This window comes from Bombina bombina, chromosome 5 (assembly GCF_027579735.1).
Source record: "Bombina bombina isolate aBomBom1 chromosome 5, aBomBom1.pri, whole genome shotgun sequence".
Taxonomy (NCBI): Eukaryota; Metazoa; Chordata; class Amphibia; order Anura; family Bombinatoridae; genus Bombina; species Bombina bombina.
The window spans coordinates 615,770,724-615,792,340 of record NC_069503.1 but is presented as its reverse complement, the minus strand read 5'-3'; the positions used below and the strand labels follow the sequence as shown (position 1 = coordinate 615,792,340).

At 35.9% G+C, this 21,617-nt stretch overlaps 1 protein-coding gene across 1 annotated transcript in view; it reads left to right on the top strand.

Annotated features, from left to right (window-relative positions):
* Positions 1-21,617, top strand: part of SLC6A3 (solute carrier family 6 member 3) — a 297,995-nt gene that overhangs the window by 53,023 nt on the left and 223,355 nt on the right. The window contains exons 2-3 of the mRNA XM_053715819.1: positions 4,817-4,948; positions 7,845-8,082. Coding sequence (XP_053571794.1) covers positions 4,817-4,948; positions 7,845-8,082 — 370 coding nt within the window. The remainder of the gene's footprint in view (positions 1-4,816; positions 4,949-7,844; positions 8,083-21,617) is intronic.

Sequence of the window (21,617 nt, the reverse complement as noted above, 5' to 3'; positions counted from 1 at the left end):
CATATACATTATGTATTCATTACATATTTCTGATTTCTTCTGAAAGTTTACTCTTAGTCTATAATCCACCTAGTATGCTATAAGTGCACATTTTGTCTGACTATAAGTTATGAGTCATGAGTGAGATGACCAGCGTAGGGTCTGTTATTAATAAATAATATAACTAGAACTCTTACTCTCCCACATCAAATTATAGCTAAAAAACATAAATATTCAGAATGTAATTACACATTTTTGAATTGTAACGTACCTAGTTTATATTTACAATTTGTTTTATAAATAACAAAGGAACTATTAGTTTATTTACATATAGTTTGTTATTTGTACAAAACGTATTATTTATGAGTGGTTATGAATTTTTGGAACTTAATGATTATATAAAAAATACATTTTAAATATATGTTGGGTGTTTAGAACCTTTTGAATTTTAATAATAATAATAATAATAAAGTGGATAGTAAGTTATTTTAGAAACTGGGAGTTAGAAATCATATGGACAAGCCAGAAAGATGTGTTATGTCGAATTATCTTGATATGAGTAACATACAATATTAGTAAACATCTCAAATGTTGTAAAATAATAACAATTTCAAGTATAAACAGGTATTCAATATTTGAGACTTGTAAATGATTGACAATTGCAACACTGTTGTAAAATGTTTACTTAGATAAAATGTTCACTTAAGTAATATATATTTGTAAAATGTATAATTAGGTAACTTCATATTCAAAATCACCAATGTCAACACAATGTGTCAGGAAAGCGAATGAAGAAGCTAAAATTGATTATATATATTTTTCGTATAAACAACCAATGTCACACAATGCAGCAAAAATGCAAATGTTCCAAAATGAGAGAAATTAATTTTACCCCTTAAGCAAAGGAAGAATATACAATATAGTGGTCACTTGTTATGCACAAAGAAAAGTATATATCAAAGGGTTAACAGGAAACCTTTTAACTAGTAAGGAGGAGCTGGATTTGGCCATCTTGACTAAGGCTTGATTCTGATAGCCGAAACGTATAGAAAACCTTTTTCAGCACGTAACAACTGGCCAGTAAGTGACTACAAGACCACATTATCGGCAAAGAAGCAAACTCTGCTTAAAAAGAGAGAAGGCGAACCGACTAAGCGGTAGGAACCATAAGCTATCAGGCATTTCGTCTTAGGGATTCAAAATAGTGCGTGCACCAAGGAATACATTGGAGATTGGTCACAGAACACCCACGTGATCTTTGAGTCCAGACACAGAGAAGCCGCAGCAAGTACAGATGAACAAACAACAGGTGAGCAAGACAGCAGCCATCTGAACCAGAAAGCTGGGTGAGTTGAAATTGATATCACTCGTAACAACACAGTCTGAGACAAAGGATAATTGAGAGGTTCTAGAATTTTTGGATTTACTCACGCTAAAAGGAGACATACACATAAGGATCCACAATCCTACGGAACTAACCTGCAGACACTGGATTGACTCAATCTAACTTTGGTGAACCAGAAACTGCATTGTTAGCATGTTAGTTAATATTGGGTCTGCAGCTATTCTTAGGGTTGCCACCTCAGCCATGTTTTCCTGGACACTTATGAGTTACACATGCTGCAGGGTGTGCAGGGAGGAACATGTATTGTGTTTCTGGACAGCACTATTCTTATTCCTCCCTGCACACCCTGCAGCATGTGTAACTTATAAGTGTTCTGTATTTAAAGGATTTAAGGATTTTTTTTTTATGGGTGGCAATCCTAGCTATTCTATGCATTCCAGTCTGGACTGATTTATAGACACCCTGACCTTCAAGCAGCTTGGCAGGAAGATAAAAGGGAAGTGGCTGCTAGATCTTGTTCCTTTGAAAACTGCTCGATAGCTCAGGTCTGGTTACACTGATTTATTTCAGTCTGCTTGGCTTGCATACCTTTGCTGCAACACAAGCGGACAGCTCCACCTACTGGCCTGCCCTTATTTTAATCAATGCACTGCTTGTCAGGGCTTTTCAATAGCAGTCACATGACTTAAAAAAAAGGGCGTTATTCTGAAACAGCGCAAATTGAACCGTCGTAAACCGAGGGCCACCTGTATTCATCCTTAAGTGAAATTGAGGAGTCATTTGGACAGATTTAATTAATTTATTAGAATCCTGGCTCATTAGTTATCATTATTATTTTTTATAATTTATTATTTATTATTTTTTACCATAATTTTATCAAATTTTTTTTATTATTAATCTTGAGCTAATAATAGGATTACATTTTGTCCTTACTTGTCTATAATCTTCAGACTGCCACCTCCATTTGCCCCAATTTTGCCTGAAAAAGTCATTTTCTGTTTATATCTTAATAAAGAGACCAAAAAATAAATATGTATAGTCATTAAAATGTTTGCACAGTACTGTACATGTATATGCTTGTGTGTTTATATATGTATGTTTAGAGGTTTAGAGGTTAATAACTTTATTTAGTGGCGGCGATGTCGGGGAGTGGTGGAATAGAGGTTAATAACTTTATTATAGTGGCGGTGATGTCGGGCTGCGGGGGAATAGAAATTAATATATTTAAATAGTGTCGTCGATGTGGGTGGGCAACAGATTAGGGGTTAATAACTTTATTGAATAGTCGCAATTGTGGGTGGGCAGCAGATTAAGGGTTAATAGGTTTAATATAGTGTGTGCGATGTGGGAGGGTGGCGGTTTAGGGGTTAATAGGTAGTTTATGGGTGTTAGTGTACTTTGTAACACTTTAGTTATGAGTTTTGTGAAACATTTTTGTGGCACAAAACTCATAACTACTGCTCTCAGATGGTGGTATGGATCGTGTCGGTATAGGCTGTAGCGCAAGCATTTTAGCCTTACCACACAACCTGTAATATTGACGCTATTGAAATCCCACGCAAAAACTTAATTTTTTTGAGTGCGAGATTGACGTTGCGTTACAGGCTAAAATGCTTGCTGTATAGCTATACCGACCAGGGTCGGCTCCAGAACATTTTTTTTCACGAGGGGACATGCATGTACAAATCATGTATGAGAGTCAGGGGCGTATTAAGGCAAAGGCCAACAAGGCCGGTGCCTAGGGCAGCAGATTTTTAAGGGGCAGCAGAATTTTGAGTCCCTAGGGCCACTCTACTGAACTCAGGGCCGGGTGGCTAAATCAACCAATTACTAATGACTTAAATGGCTGGCCCGGCTATTGCTATCCTATGGGACTGTATGTGGGTGCGTATGACGTGGTGACAGTGGAGGCGGAGCTCACTTGCACAGCCTGGCCTGGACTGAGAGGGAATGCGGTATTCTTCCTGGCTCCACCTTGTGATTGAGACTCACACAAACTACACAGTGCAGTGTGCACTACACCATGACCACTGTGAAACAGCATATGCCTTTCTCCCTTCAATACATCTTCATTAGGCATTAAAATACTTAAACGGATTAGTCACTAAATACTTGTACATTTACTGTTTGTCTATCTGTCATACATGCAAAGAATAAGTATTTATTGCTGAATCTATACAACTATGTGACTTAAAACACAATTGAAAATATGTTGTATGCATTTAATACATTCAGAAACAATATAAGTATATACTTTATTATGATTGTATCCTGTGACTTTATCCCCTAGGATACAATTCCTAAACCTATCATAACTACTGTTGTATTTTTTAAGTACTTTTAAAGGCCAGTTTGTATATTCATTACATATTTATCCAAGCAGATATTTTGCTTAAATAACTGTCAATCACCAAAGAAGATGTTTAAGGTTAAACAACTACCTACTGACAAACTATCATACAGTGAAGGATATTTTTTTCTGATATAAACACTTTAATCATCTGACTTGCAAAATAATGTCTTAATATATATAAATATAAATATATATATATATATATATATATATATATATATATATATATATATATATATATATATGTGTGTGTGTGTGTGTGACCAGAGTGAATGCAAGCCCTGGTGAACATCTACTTAAAAAGACATTATTTTTTAAATTTTTTACACCCTGCCCCAAAAATATTATGTCTAAAAAAAGGCCTTAAACCTGGGGTGGGGTGAGGGGTGGGGGGGCAGCAGAATTTTGAGTGCCTAGGGCAGCACAAAACCTAAATACGCCCCTGATGAGAGTCAAAATAAATGCAGACCTTCATATTCTGCAGAAAAGTGTAGCTTCTGGCTGGCTTATCCCCCACTATTAACATTTGGAGAATATGTGCTAAATCACTAGGTAAAAGAATAAAGTCTAAATCCTATGCAGTGCATTAAAACAGAGCCATTAATCTTGATACCCCCAGTGCAATAGCTCCTTAAAAACAATTAACCCCTTAATCACCATAATCCAAAACCCTTAAACTCATTCTCAAATCTCATTCATGTCCCCTAAACAGCCGTGCTCCCCAAACCCCCCCAATGCAATTAACCCCTTTGTTTGCAATAGCAGTGAGGATACTAGGTTTTCCGGTACTGGTAATTTTGTAGATTAGATTTAGCTTTACCTGTTTTGCAATAACGAATGGATATCAGGCTACTTAATACAACCTATGTACTGTGAACCTATAAGAATATGATTGTATCATATAAATATAAGTCTATAAATGGCTACCGGCTTCTATCGGCGCTTTAAAAGTGCACTGTGATCTTAGGCCCGGCCTAAGATCATAGTGCACTTTTGAGGCGTCGATAGAAGCCAGTAGCCATGTATTCCTATTAAAAAATGAGATCACTTTATTGATAGTGAATCTGTTTCTTAATAAAAGGTAAAATATGATGTTTAATATATCTTATTTTTCTGCCCTGATTTCTGTTCCGTTGCAGGTGCTTTCCTGGTGCCATACATTTTTTTCATGGTTATTGCTGGGATGCCCCTCTTCTACATGGAGCTCGCCTTAGGGCAATTTAACAGGGAAGGAGCAGCAGGAGTTTGGAAGATTTGTCCTATTCTCAAAGGTAATTTTTCAAGGCTTAAAGGGACATGAAACCAATTTTTTTTCTTTCATGATTCAGATACAGCATGTGATTTTAAACAGCTTTCCAATTTACGTCTATTGTTGGATTTGCTTTGTTTTCTTGATATCCTTTATTGAAATGCATACCAAAGCAGGCTTAGGAGCAGCAATACACTACTGGGAGCTAGCTGCTGATTGGTGTCTACACATAAATGCCTCTTTTCATTGGTTCACTATATGTGTTCAGATATCTTCCTATAGTGCATAGGAGCTCCTTCAATAAAGGATAATTAAGCAAGTTTGATAATAGAAGTAAACTGGAAAATTGTTGAAAATTGTATGCGCTATCTGAATCATGGAAGAAATTTTTTGTGGTTCATGTCCCTTTAAAGGGAAGAAAATATGTTATGACAAAGAATGTAGTATTTCATTTACTAAACAATTTAAATATCTGCTAAACACTAAGGGCCAGATTCCGAGTGGAGCGCAAACGTTTATCACCGGTGTTTGCGCTCGTCAGGCTTATTGCTCGTATTACGAGTTGAAAGCAAACATGATCACTTGAGCGCTATTGCAATTTACGCTAGAATGATTACCACATACTCAAAGCTATGGTTAACTGTTTTGCAAAACTAAAAAGTGTCACAAAATACATCACAAATACATTTCTAAGTACAGTTAAACTCATAATAACATCATCTAATACAAAATAATAATACAAATAAAATTGCACACAAACGTTATAAGGGATCAGATATGAGATCTCAGGTTTTTAAAAAAAAAAGGCAGGCAAAGGGCTTTAACATAGACATACATACATATACATGTCTAAAGATGGATATATATGTATTTATTCACATATTTGTGTACATATGTATTTACAGACACATATACATATAAATACATGTGTACACATTTATAGACATTTCATTTTTATATTGTGATTTATTGTATATTTATTTCATAAATGTAGAAATATGTATTTATGAATAGTTATAACATATTCTGCTATGTGAAGAACTTGTAAAATGTGAAATATTCATATTTTCATGTTGGGTTAGTGCACATGAGAATACGCAATCGGGTTTGCGCGAGAGTAGGGTGTTAGATTTTTTTGCCACTGTTTTTTCCATTAACTTCTATGCAGGAAAATGTGAACACGCATGCAATACTCAAAGTTCAACTCATAATATAAGCGCAACCCAGACAAGCACAAAAAGCTTACTTCTAGTACGATTAACGTTCAAGCAGGAGTGTTAAATAGAGCTCCACTTGTAATCTGACCCTTAGATGTTTATGAAGACGGTGAGGTTTATATTCTCACATGATGCTCCAACATTATCAGAGAGAACGCTATTACAAAAATGTGACTATATAGAATTTAAGAACAAATACAGAACTTTCTATTACTGTAGGATATCATTATTTTTCAGAATAAGAAATATTTTTCTAAGAGATTGAAACTTCTGTTATATGTTGACACATATTTAAGCAATATATATTTAGAGTGTGTCATAACTGATTTTAAATTGTATCTAATATAACAATAGTAGAAAGGGGCTGACAAATGTTAAAACTTGGGATTTGAAAAGTAGAACTGTAAGGACATCAATTTGTACCAGTAAATTCTTCTGTAGAATTCAAATCTATAATGAATATTAATTTGACCATTTCAGATTTAGGGGTAGATTTAACAAATGCCAGGTGGACATGATTCACTGTAGCAAATCATGTCTGCACAAGCATTTCTTGTGAAATGCTTGTGCAATGCCGCCTCCTGCAGATTCGTGGCCAATCAGCTGCTAGCAGGGGGTGTCAATCATCCTGATCATATCAGATTGGGATAATTGCAGCTAAAAGGTGGCGGACAAGTTAAGGAGCAGCGGTCTTACGATGGGTGCTTCTTAACTTAAATTTCAGGCAGACCTGAAACTTTAGGGGTAGAAAGCAGCATCCGCTGCTTGTTAAATCTACCCCATAATATTCATTATGCACGTGAGTGAGAAAGTAATAAATATAGACTGAATGTAATAGATTATTTTAAATTTTTGGTGTAAAAATGGTTATTCTTCTACTACTCAAAATAATAGGATGCTGATCACAAGAAAAGCCTTTGAGGATCACTTGGTTACTAACTCTCTACTAGTGGTGGAACCACTTTAACTTTCCCTAAGTAGGATAGGGGAAAAAAAGCATAGAGAACGCACCTGATGGACATCAGCAGTAGACATCTGATGAGCGCTCCCGAATAGCAAGGGTTAAAAGAGTTTGTTGTTTTATACTCCTTTTCTTTTACTAGCTATTGTAATTGTAAAGTGAGACTATTTCTAGTATCAATATCACTGACACAATTCCAGGTAAACAATAAATTGTTTTCCTTAGCGTCATGTGGACTCCCCTTTGCCATTATTGCGCATGTATGGGTCTCTCATGCATGCACATAGTGAAATCCAGAAAATAAATACTCTGATTGGCTGATGGCTTCTGAACTGCATAACACCTGTGCGCATGCTCTATTTGCATAGAAAAAAACACACATAGAAAATAGCGAACTGTACGGCAACAATTGCAATTGTTTAAGGGGAAAAACGTAAAGGAAAAAAAATAGACTAGTAAGGGGGCCGTGGGGATCATAATACTCAGGACACTTTAAAGGTGACGATTAAATCATTGTCTAATGATCATTTATGGCATAAGTTAACACTTTATTTTAATTATAAAATTCTAAAAACATTGACAAATGTATACAAAGTTGTCTTGAAAGTGAGTTATTGTAAATAATTAAATATTTTATATGTTCACTTAAATTGCAATACAATTTATTTTATAGTTGAATCAGACACCCAGAAAATAATACATGACATACTGACCAAATATATGTTGTTTTTTTTCTCCAGGGGTTGGATTTACAGTTATTCTGATCTCACTATATGTTGGATTTTTTTATAATGTGATTATTGCTTGGGCACTGCATTACCTAATCTCTTCATTCACCTCTGAGCTACCATGGATTCACTGCAACAACTCCTGGAACAGTCCAAATTGTTCTGAGACCATCTACTTCAACTTCAGTGATGAAAACTTTTTTGACATGAGCTATACATATAAAGTCACACCTGCAGCAGAGTACTTTGAGTAAGTGCTAAATCTATATTTTTGTGGTTTCCAAGTATTCCTAAATATTATTGGTTTTCTTCAGAATTTACAGTTTTTAATTGCAGTATATATATATATATATATATATATATATATATATATATAGTCCCTATGGGCCTTGCACCCAGACCTGTCTGGGGTTAACTGCCTGTGACTCTGGGGACAGTGCAGCTTCCTGAGAGTGTTATTGAGCACCCAAGGCTGTGCATGTTGCAGGGTCATGGGATGTGTACCCAGTCCAGTCTAAGAGTGCAGTCCCATTCCGTGTTTTGTATGTTGCTAGGGTGATTACATAAGTCTGTTCACCCTTGACTTGTTCCCAGTTTGTTGTATAGAGAGCTTGCATTGTGTGGCTGTTTAGGGACCCAGGTTATGGAAGAGACCTTGACTTGGTACCTGGGCTTGTCCCATTTGGCCAGATGCGGTAACTAACTCTTTCATTTTTGCTTTTAATCTTAGCTGAGTGATTGTAAGTGAGTGTTGCACTTCCTCTGTGTGCTGTATTAATTTGTTTTTAAAAAATTGCACTTTTGTAAAACTAAAATAACTGCGGCAACTGTCTTCTATGGAATATTAATATCCTGTACACATTTTGTTTTCCTAAAAGTTAAACACATAACACAGTGTATACACATGTGCAATATATCCACAACCCCCCAACTCCTACAGGCTTATTACTCAGGTTTCACTATTGTAACAAAAGAGATTGAGTTTCTGGTGACACATGTAAATTGTATTGCCTTTCAATACCGTGTAAAGGGATTATTTACATGACACCTTCAATGCAATGCTGCTTTTAAAATTCCACCAGTGTCAGAGAAGCATTTACTCCCACAGAAAAGTATAGTGAACCATGAGACTGCCTTCATACACAAATGTAAGCCCTTTATAAACTTACACAGCCAATCTCGATCTCAAGATGGATCCCTTTTTAAAATGTTTCTATTATCACAATGCCTTTAACATCTTTACATGTGAAAAATGTTGCAAAAAAACTCTTGACAGGCCTGTGAAGCACATTTTCTTTTTTTTTAAATAATGGGTCATTATAGTTTAAAAATTAGCATGCAATTTTAAGACAAGTAACCCTGCACCTCTGTGTGTTTAATCTTTACAAAGAGGTTAAACACATAGTAGAAGTATTGCTTTGGACCCCAGAGCACTTCTGGACTCGAGCAGAAACTGCCTCTCTAAGTTGTGTTACTAGTGCTGCTGATTGGATCAGCTGCTTTTTTTCACTTTGCTGGGGTTAGACACATAGGGGTCTATCTATCAAGCTCTGAACGGAGCTTGACAGCTCGTGTTTCTGTCTAGTTTCAGACTCGCCAGAAACACAAGTTATGGAGCAGCGGTCACAAAGACCGCAGCTCCATAACCATGTCCGCCTGCTCTGATGAGGTGGACAGGAATCCCCGGAATTCAACCCGATCGAGTACGATCAGGGTGATTGACACCCCCTGCTGATGGCCCATTGGCCGCGAGTCTGCAGGGGGCGGCGTTGCACCAGCAGCTCTTGTGAGCTGCTGGTAAAATGCTGAATACGGAGAGCGTATTGCTCTCCGCATTCAGCGATGTCTTGCGGACCTGATCCGCACTGTCGGATCAGGTCCGCAAGATATTTGTTAAATTGGCCTTATAGCGGTAAAGGGTCACTAGTATTAAAATGACATGCTCTAACAAATAAGAGCATGTTATTTTTTAAATGTAATGGTCCTTTAATTTGAGTGGGATTACTAATTCAAACCCCATGTTTTATGATGGATTTGAAATGGCTTAGAAAAAGAAACAAATATCATCTAAACTTGAATACAATATTTTATTGTTTCTATTTGTATTTATTTTTATGCATGGCACTCCTGACAGTTTAGAAAGAGCAATATACAAAAAATAAATAAAGAGTGGCACTATTTAGTTTACTAACAGGATTGTGTAGTATATTACATAGAAATTTCAGGTAAAAATGTAACTAGATCCATTAACAAAGAAATCTCTATTTGTACCTCCTAAAGGGGCCTATCCTGAAACTTTTATAAAATGGTATGTCATGATATCAATGAATTAACAGTCACAACAATTTCTCACAATATGGTAACATAGTTTTATGGCCAAAAGAAATGTATGAAAAAGAGGTCATAAATCAGTTACTCAATACCAAAAACTATAGGAAACGTTTCTCTAATCCCTCCTCTGATTTTCTATTGAAACATAACTGAATTATCAATGAGGCATGGAATGAGGGTACCATAGATGACCTTGAAATATTATTCATAATAATGCAAAATGTTAGGGTAGCTACAATTTATTTTCTTCCTTAAGTCCATAAGACTTTAGACAATCCACTAGGGAGACAAATAGTCTCTGGCAATCTTTCATAGTGTGAGAAAGCCAGTAGATATGTTGATCTAGGTTGAGGAACATGGTATATAATCTACCATCTTACACAAGGGATACTATGGATGTATTAAATAAAATGAATAGGGAACTTAACCCTGATACCATATTAGTAACCCTTGATGTAGAATCTCTGTACACTAGTATAGAAACTGAATAGGGTATGAAGGCCATATCATATTTCCTAAACCTTGATGATAACCTTAACTTCAAAGAGAAAGATTTTATACTTATACTGAGTCTACTCCAAATTATTCTGACACATAATTATTTTATATTCAACAACCAGTTTTACCTGCAAACATGTGGAACAGCGATGGGCACTGCCTGTGCACCCAGATATGCAAATTTATACCTGGGGTGGTCGGAAGCTACTATAGTATTTAATGAGGGCATGTCAGAATTTACAAAATATATTGGGCTATGGACTAGGTACATAGATGATATTCCTATGTTCTGGGAAGGTCCTTTGGAAAATTTTAATAGTTTTGTGGCAATTCTTAACTCTAACAATATGGGTTTAAAACTTACACTCCATCATGCAAAAGGTTATTTTTTTTTAGATGTGGTCATTTAGATGTGGTCAGAAACCAATTTTATAAAAAACTGAAGCTTATAGAAAATCCACAGCAACCAATAGCAAACTGTTAGCAAGTAGCAATCATGCACCTTCCACTATAAAGGGTTTACCTATAGGTGAGTACTTAAGATTTAGGCGAAATTGCTCAAATTATGATTCCTTTCAAAAAGCTGCAGCAGAACTAAGACAGGGACTTCTTTTAAGAGGGTATATTAGAATATTTTAAGTAGAGCTTATCATAGGGCCCTGAATTACAAGAAGAATGAACTTCTTGTTCCTAAGAAAAGAAATGTGAATCAATATGGTAATGAGGGGAGATTAATAACCACATATTCAACACATTCGAAAGAAGTAGCATCTATCTTACAAAAACACTGCCAGGTACTTCAGAGTTACCCTATCACTAAGTCTTCAGATAGCACTAATATCACCTATAGAAGAGGCCCTAATCTTAAAAACAAATGGGTTAGAAGCTATTATGAAATATATTGCAAGAGAAAAACGATATTTAGTGGTTCTATAGCTTGTGGACACTGCCGAGTGTGCAAACACATGTGTAAGAAACAAGAAATACAAGATAGGTTTGGCAATACACAAAGATTAGACAATAGGGTAGATTTATTATGCTGCGGATGCAGCTGTTTCCACACGAGCCTTCAGGCTCACCAGAAGCAAAAGTTAAGAAGTAGTGGTCGTAAGTGCTGCTCCTTAACTCATCCGCCACCTCTGAGGTGGCAGACAGCAATCATCCCGATCGGATACGATTGGGATGATTGACACCCCCTGCTAGCAGCCAATTGGCTGCAAATGTGCAGGGGGCAGCATTGCACAAGCATGTCGCAATGTCGGGCGGACATGATCCGCTACAGTGGATCATGTCCACCAGACACTTGATAAATCTACCCCAATATATTAACCGTCAAATTAAAAATATAATTTATTGCATATCGTGGCTATGAGAATTTTTATTATGTAGGAATATCGACTACAGATTTTGGCACTAGGAGAATAGAGCAACTTTGTAATATCAGGAATGCTCACAAGGATCTAGAAAAGAACAAACAGTTAACTACAGTAGCTAAACATTTTTACTATCAGTATAAAGGTAATGAAAGTCACCTAAAATAATGGGGACTTGAGCAACTTAATCCAGGCATTAGGAGTGGTGACCCTACCAACCTATTATTGCAGGCAGAAACAAAATGGAGCTATTAATTAAACAGCACACATCCCAGGGGTATGAATGAAAACAACAACTATTGGATATTTTTATGATGAGATCCATTTCAGAGAACACAAAGAGATATAATGACAATTAATTATATGGTGACATATAATAAAATGAGGTATCATACCTATATCTTCCATAGTATGCATATTTTATAGATCCCAATTAATAACATATCTTTGAAATAAAACTCACAATAAATTATAAGAGAGTTAAGCTATAATGCGAACATTAGTGAATGTATTAAAAGTGAAAATACTGTTGATTTATTTTATAATATACTATATCCCATAGAAAATAATCTGATTGGTGGAAGGCTTTTTTTAGCCACACGGACCTGAATGGAAACTATAGAACCACACTCTATATATGCATTGAAAATAACTGAGAAGGTAGGCACTACTCCTATTGTTCGCCATGATGTAGGTCTCTGCAGACTTTTTTGAGAAATACCTTCAGAAAACCGTTTATTAGCACGGGTTCGTAAAAGCGGCGACCAATCGGAGTCAAGCAGATGGCTTCCGATTGGTCGGCACTTTATTTACATTTTTAGAGTATTTTGTATAGTTTTAAGCAATATACTGGTTTAATAAAGGCCTAGAGGTGATAAATTATCAGCTCTTTTTGGGACATAGTGTTGGTCCATTTTCCTCCTTATTGTTCTGTATACCCCTATTTGTAGATTTTAATCTATAAAATGAATGTTATGTTTTAGAAATAGTTGCACCCAAACCTCCTTTTCTGTTCTCCTTTTTTGGTAAAGTTTAGAATGATTGTCATGGAGACAGGAGATATTATTGAGTGCCATATTGGTTTCTTGAAATAAGTTGGGAGAATTAATGCAGACATTTCTCAATAGTGCCAGCTTATTAAAAATTTAAATTAAAATAAGAAATAAAATCAGAATTATAGTTTACAATTATAGTGGCTGCTAGTATAAATTAGAATCACTTGAAAATTAAGACGAAAAAGCCTCAGAAGGACAAATTCTAATATAAGGATGACAGCTTCCAAAAGTGGGAAGGGCAAAGACTGGAAGGGGATTAAAAAATGCCTGGGATATGAGTAAAGCTACCCAAAGAATAAATCAAGTTCACACTACAGAAAAAAAAATGGAAAGACTGGATGTGTCTTCTGGTTTTATCTGCCATCAAAATCTATATATTTATAAAAATGACCATTACATTTTATTGCGAGTAGAAAAATAAAAGGTCACATGAGATAAGAAAACTTAACTATATTAAAGCATATATTACAGTCCAGTAGAAAAGCTTTCTCATGAAAATAAGATTACTATAATAGAAGGGTAGCAACCTGTGGGTAATTTGTTAGAACACTTATAAATAAATAGATACATAAATAAAATTAATAAAGGGTTGTTTATATAAAGCTTTGATTTTCAGCTGGTGCTGGGAAATCAACAGTAAAGTAATTAACTCCTTAACGACCAAGGACGTACCAGGTACGTCCTGCAAAAATTGTCAGTTAGTGACAATGGACGTACCTGGTACGTCCTTGGTCTAATTGAGCACTGGAATCGATTGCGATCGCTTCCAGCAGCTCTCAGGGTATTGCAGTGATGCCTCAATATTGAGGTATCCTGCAATACCCTTTTCAAGCATCTGATGCAGAGAGAGCCACTCTGTGGCCCCCTTCAGGCCCCTAAGCACACTCCTGGCACCCGGCGTGCACATTGCACATACAGGAACCGGATGCCCGGTAGCGATGTGCCGCCCACCCGCCTCCCTGCTAAGGCTCCCACCCACGAACGATCGGCACCATCGCTACTGGTGCAGAGAGTAGCGATGGTGCCGATCGTTAGTGGGTAGGAGCCTTAGCAGGGAGGCGGGTGGGCGGCACATCGCTACCGGGTATCCGGTTCCTGTATGTGCAATGTGCACGCCGGGTGCCAGGAGTGTGCTTAGGGGCCTGAAGGGGGCGCACGCGTGTGCGTGTATGCAGCAACCACTGCCACCAATGTAATTTAATGAGAAGGAGGGAGAGGGAGGGGGGGGGAAATAATGATCAAAGTATCTGGGAGGGGGAGAGGGAGGGGGGTATTGAAGGGGGGACAGCTACACTACAGAAAAATGCAAATTATATAAAAAAATTAAAATACTTTTTTTTGGGAGGCAAAGTGGGTACTGGCAGACACCAGTCAGTACCCAAGATGGCAGCAAAAAGGTAGCAGGGAGAGGGTTAAAGAGCTGTTTGGGGGGGGTCATGGAGGTTGGGGGCTAAGGGGGGTCCATCACAGCTGAATAGATATTAAAAAAAAAAAAAAAAAAGCCTTTTAGTTTAGTACTTTCTGCTAGTACTTAAGATGGCAGGGGAGAAGTGTGGGGTGGGGGAGGGAAGAGAGCTGTTTGGGAGGGATCAGGAGGTGAGATGTGTCAGGTGGGAGGCTGATCTCGACACTAAATCTAAAATTAACCCTACAAGCTCCATACAAGCTACCTAATTAACCCCTTCACTGCTGGGCATAATACAAGTGTGGTGCGTGGCAGCATTTAGCGGCCTTCTATTTACCAAAAAGCAACATCAAAGCCATGTATGTCTGCTATTTCTGAACAAAGGGGATCTCAGAGAATCATTTACAACCATTTGTGCCATAATTGCACAAGCTGTTTGTAAATAATTTCAATGAGAAACCTAAGGTTTGTGAAAAAGTGAACTATTTTTTTAGTTTGATCGCATTTGGCAGTGAAATGGTGGCATTAAATATACCAAAATGGGTCTAGAGCAATACTTTGGGTTGTATAGTAAAAAAAAATATGTACATGAGTAGGGTTATTCAGGGGTTCCTGACAGATATCAGTGTTCCAATGTAACTATCGCTAATTGTGAAAAAAATGGTTTGGAAATAGCCAAGTGCTACTTGTATTTATTGCCCTATAACATACAAAAAAAGCAAATAACATGTCGACATTGGGTATTTCTAAACTCAAGACAAAATTTAGAAACTATTTAGCATGGTTTTTTTTGGTGGTTGTAGATGTGTAACAGATTTAGGGGGTCAAAGTTAGAAAAAGTGTGTTTTTTTCCATTTTTTCATCAAATTTTATTAAAAAAAATTATAGTAAATTATAAGATATGATGAAAATAATGGTATCTTTAGAAAGTCCATTTAATGGCGACAAAAATGGTATATAATATGTGTGGGTACAGTAAATGAGTAAGAGGAAAATTACAGCTAAACACAAACACAGCAGAAATGTAAAAATAGCCTTGGTCCCAAACGGTCAGAAAATGGAAGTGCTGTGTTCCTTAAGGGGTTAAATATTGGTTGAGGTTTGTGTAAGGTTGTCCTGAGTGCTATTTAAGACTACATACAGGAAAAAAGGCAAGTTCTTGTTCTGTATCAAATATCTGTAAAAAAAAATGTAGGGAAGAAGTGCTACACCAGAGGCAGAGAGTAGATATGTCAACTTCACAATAAGATTTAATAAAAATGTGCAATACACTCACAAAATGAACCTCGCTCAGAGCCGAAGTACTCTGCATGCAATCGTTCATCATTCAAGTAGTCCCAATGTCCAGTACAAGTCTTTCCAACTGTACACTGGGGTCTCCAGATGATAAAATGTTTCCTGTCCCCTTTCACAGCTCACTGGAGTGAAGCAATGATCTCCAAGATGCTTGCATATGTTTCTGTGGATAAAGAGTTGTAGTGGCAGTGTCGCTGTCTTATACCCAAAGTGAACTAGCAGAGGGGGCTTACGGATAAAAGGCAAAAAAAAGCAAATATGAACAATAAATAAACAATAACATGACAAATACAATCACTTATAAAGACAGTGTTTATAAACACGGAGATGCTTCGCGGGTCCAATCCCGCTTCATCAGAGGATAGCCCACTTGCCCAATCCAACTCTCTATTATACTGTGTAATTAGGGGCTGGTCACGCTGATCCACCACCTTGCTCTCAAGTGCTGATTTTCAAGACGTCTATATTCTGCTCTTTCTAATTCCTGCTGTATCATTGTCTTTCAAACGAGACTAACCAAACATATTTCCAACGTATCTTGAATCCACTGAATATAGCGTTTCCCCAGTAATGGATTTTACATAACTTGCGCTCCCATGACCCTAAATGGCTAATGAGCGATTCTCTAAATACAAACTCACACTTCAGAATGGTCCAAACAAATGTGTTGCTTTTGATTACTAATTAGCCATGTGTTCTCTATTTATTATATCCTTCATCTGAGTACTATGAATATTATGAGCAGTGGTGAGTATCCTTGATTATGTGTACCCTTAGTACTATACCAATAGCCAGAGCTCATACTTCCGAGTAAAACAATCTGTTAGTTGTATCCGAATAACTATATGTGTTATTTGTTTTTATTCCAATGTTTATTTTGATTTAACTACTATTATTTTAACTACTTTAGTGGTGCACTACAAGAACAATCCTATGTATCCCTTCACATTTCCAAATTGTAAATACTGCTATACAACTTGATCCTAAACTCTTTAAAGGGGGTTCATTTTTGTAGGAAGACTGCTAGATTGATATCAATATTGAGCCGTTTGGATCTAATGTAACCAATCTATGAATCCAATGTGTTTCCCTCTTACGGAGGGCCAATAGCCTATCACCTCCCCTAATTTCTCTCTCTACATGTTCAAATGCCTTCACTTTCAAGGACTTAGGATTCTTTCCAATGGCCAATGCAAAGTGGGAAGATACGCTATTCTTTATGTATGCCCCTTCGATGTTACGTACATGTTCAGCTACTCTTGTCTAAAAACTCCTTTTTGTTTTACCTATATATTTAAGGGAACACTCACACTCCAGTTGGTAAACCACATATTTTGACCTACAGTTAATGAATCCCCTAATTGGAAAGGTCTTCCTATCAAATACTGAAGTGACCCGTCTGTTATCTCCATCTTTGTATTTGCAACAAGTACAATTCTTCCTCCCACAACCAAAGAAACCTACTACTAGGGTGTTTTCTGCACCTGTTTTCCTACTCCAATTCTTCCCCTCTAACACTGTGGGTGATACTATATTTTTGAAAGTCTTGTTTTTCCTGAAGGTTATCATCAGTGTTTATCTGTAATCCCTTCTAGCAATGGATCTTTCAATAGAATAGGTCAGGTCTTCTTTAAGGCTTTTTTAATAATACCAGCGGATCCATTGTATGTAGTGATGAGGCCCATCTGTCCCCTAGTTTTCACTTTCTGTTTGTTTCCCTTTATTAGGTTGTTCCTATTCATATTCCTTGCTCTATTATTAGCTTAATCTACCACCTTTTTACGGTATTTGTTGTTTTTAAATCTTCTCTTAAGAACCTCTGCTGCTTCATCATAATCCTCAAGTACTGAACAATTGCGTCTCACCCTCAAGAATTGTCCAAATGGGGTGTTCCTAATCCATTTTTCATAGTGTTCACTTTTCGCATGCAGAAGTCCATTAGTATCAGTTTCCTTTCTGTAGAGTCTGGTCATTACTTTACTATTTTCATGTGATAATGTGAGATCTAAAAAGGTGACACTGTTTGGATCCTTGTTATATGTGAATTTGAAATTACACATGTTTCAATTTGTATAGTCCACAAAGGAATCAATCTTGTTAGAGTCACCCCTCCAGATCATTACCACATCATCAATGAACCTGTACCATCTTACAATGTTATCCTTGTAAGAGTTATTGTTGTATATATAGCAATTCTTCCACCAACACTTATACAGTTTGGTTAAGGTGGGGGTAAATTTTGTCCCTGTTGCTGTTCCAATCTTTTGCAGGTAGTAGTGATTTTCAAATAGAAAATAGTTATTTTTCAAGACAAAGAGGATTGCCTTTTTTATAAACTCTTGTTGTTTATAGTCTATATAATATTTCTGAAACATGTGTTCTATTGCTATAAATCCCCATAGTATGTGGTATGGAGGTGTACAGCACAGTTAAATCGAGTGTGTCCCATATAAAATCACCCTCCCATCTCTGAGTTGTTAAAAGCTCCAGAATATGTGGGGCGTCCCTCCCTAACATATGATTCCAAATTTAGGACCATTGGTTTCAATCTCATTTCATAATCTTTTCTTTTGTAAAAAGTGAAAGTGCCAAAATATCAATATATAATTATCTATTTAAAATTTTAGGACTAAGCGCCACTAGGGGTGCGAAACGCATTAGAAAAGCTTCCTCCTTGATTCCTGCATGCCTATGGAATTTTTAACCTTGTTTAAATAAAGTTGTTTTTTTTAATCTTCCCCTATGAGTGCTCAGGAATTTGTCTTTTCATTGCCTCTGCACGACTGTAGGATACTCCAATGTGGAATAGCCTCTTGTTAACACTAGGAACAAAATCCCATATGTGTATATATACAAAACCGGTGTATATAAGAGCAAAATACTCACTCAGATTAAAATCCAAATTCAGCGATGCAATGTAATCTAGCATTTGTCAACTAACAGTTGTGACTATCCAAAGTGCTATCTTCTTTCACTTCACAAAATAGACTTCATCCAGTCCATTAAACCTATGTTTTTATTTGGATAGCTAAGTCAAAACCTTGGTGAAAATGAGTAGAACAATATTTGCACAAGTTAGAATTTTAACTTTTAGATCATTCAATATCATTCTATATGTAAAAAAATGGTCAGTCTTTTTGCTTGTGTTCCCCACTTGTTTGTTTATTGGAATGGAAAGAATCAGTCTTGTAGCAAAACTATGATAGTTACTTTAGACATCTGGTCTTTTATACCCAGGAAGATGTGCTTTTGTTATGCTGATTTTGCTCCTGCAACAGATGCTACATGTGTGAGGAGGTTTTGATGTGTAGCTGTTGAATGTTTACCATTATATTTATTTAGAGAGGTGGAGAACTTCTATTGAGTTACTGATGTTTTTTTATGGGAAGCTGTTTAGCTTTGATAGCCGCTAAATATGTTAGCTTTGTGATCATATGCATGAAAAAAAAAACAGATATATAAGAAGAAACTAATAAATCTGATAGCAGCATTGTGTCATATATCACTAGTACAATAAACAGAAAATGACAACATACTCAGTAAAGATGCTACAAAACACTAAGAACCTTTGTATAAAATAGTATACTTCTAGTAATTTAAAAAGGTGTATAGAAGGAACTTAAAATCACTTTATATACATGCATAATATATATACAAAATTAAAGCACTGCTTTGCAAAAAATATGTATACAAAACATTTGTTTAAAATCGAGATCAGTTATGATGTACTTATTATCTTTTAATCACCCAATATGCTGTTTTAATTCACCATGTAACCTTACAATTGTCTTGTTACATATGTAAAAGTGTTACTTGTTTTGAAAGCATTAATAAAAAAATATGAATAAAATAATAATAAATTAACTACAGTGACATAAATAACCCAATAGCTACTAGTGTAGATGTAATACTGTACTAAATAATACTGCTTAAAAGTTGTGCTTTTTTCATAGCAAATTATACATTTTCTACAAAAGCACAATACAATTTTAACCAAGATAATTAAATCCTGGGATGTAAAAATAAATAAATCAAAATCAGTTTGAAAATACACTTCTTGAAAAGCCTAGTTGAATCCTTGTTCCTAGTTATCATTGTTGTGACCAATTAGAGACAGATGTAAATTAGCTTGGAAGATCATCTAAGGAATCACTGTATAGAATGTTGAAGGTTTGGGTAAATGTCATCATATTTTAGTTTACTTGGAGCATTCCATTCTCTCCAAAGGGGCTGTGGAAAACACATTTTTAAGGTATTTTACAGCAGGCAAATTGAGTATTGAATATATATAGCAAAGCTGTAATATTTCTTTAAATGGAAGTGAAAACCAACATGTTTTCTCGTGATTCAGATAGTGCATGCAATTTTAATCAACTGTCTAATTTACTTATATTATCAAATTTTCTTCAATCTCTTGGTTTCTTTTATGAAATGCAGGAAAGTAAGATCAGGAATTTGCACTTTTCTGGAGCAATTTATGGCAGCAGATTTGCAAGAATGTTATCATTTTGCAAGAACACTAGATGGCAGCAATATTTCCTGCCATTTAGTGCTCCAAATGCCTACCTAGGTATCTCTTCAACAAATAATACCATGGGAATGAAGCAAATTTGAGAAGATAAATAAATTATTCTTTTTTTAATTGTATGTTCTGTTTGAATCGCAAAATACATTTTTTTTTTTGGTTTCATGTCCCATTAATAAAACATTTTATGACGGATTACATTTTGAGATTAGTTACCTTTTATAATAAACTAGTGACTCACTAAAATACAGATGTAATACAGACTCTGAAAATGCCAAAGGCCTCCTGTACTTTCTACTACGCAAAAACAACGTTCCTTCAAATTATAGCAGTATCCAGTGGCGGCTGGTGAAGTTTTAGAATGGGGGTGCACAAGACCCTGCCCCTTTTAGAAAGCCACGCCCCTTTGAAAAACATGACCCTTTTTAAAACCACGCCCCTTTTAACAAGCCACACCCATTTTTAAAAGCCACACCCCTTTGCGAAAGTCTGCAGCTGTTAGAAAATATACAACTCAACTTGAAGTAATAGTTTAATATTTTGGCAGTTGTTATCTAATATTATATATATATAACTTGTAGGTAGGTAGCTCTGCAGCTGTTATAAAATATACAACTCAACTTGAAGTAATAGTTTAATATTTTGGCGGTTGCTATCTAATATTATATATATAACTTGTAGGTAGGTCGCTCTGCAGCTGTTAGAAAATATACAACTCAACTTGAAGTAATAGTTTAAATAGTTTGGCGGTTGTTATCTAATATATAACTTGTAGGTAGGTAGCTCTGCTGCTCTGCAGCTATTAGAAAATATCAACTAGAAGTTGAACTAAATTGTTAAAGAACTCCCTAAAAGTCCAGTATACTCCTAAACTTGCTAATCTCAGACTCAGACTGTGTCTGTTGTTTAAATTACAAGTAGAAAAATAAATTTATTTTTTAACACTAGTTCAAGTTCAAGACTCAACTCAAGTTACTCTATATCAAAAGCAATCTCAGACTCAGACTGTATCTGTTGTTTAAATTACAAGTAGAAAAATGAATTTATTTATTTATTAACACTAGTTCAAGTTCAAGACTCAACTCAAGTTACTCTATATAAAAAGCAATCTCAGACTCAGACTGTATGTGTTGTTGAAATAACAAGTAGAAAAATAAAAATGTTTTTTTTAAACACTAGTTCAAGTTCAAGACTCAACTCAAGTTACTCTATATAAAAAGCAATCTCAGACTCAGACTGTATCTGTTGTTTAAATTACAAGTAGAAAAAAAAAAGATTCAACACTAGTAGTTCAAGACTCAA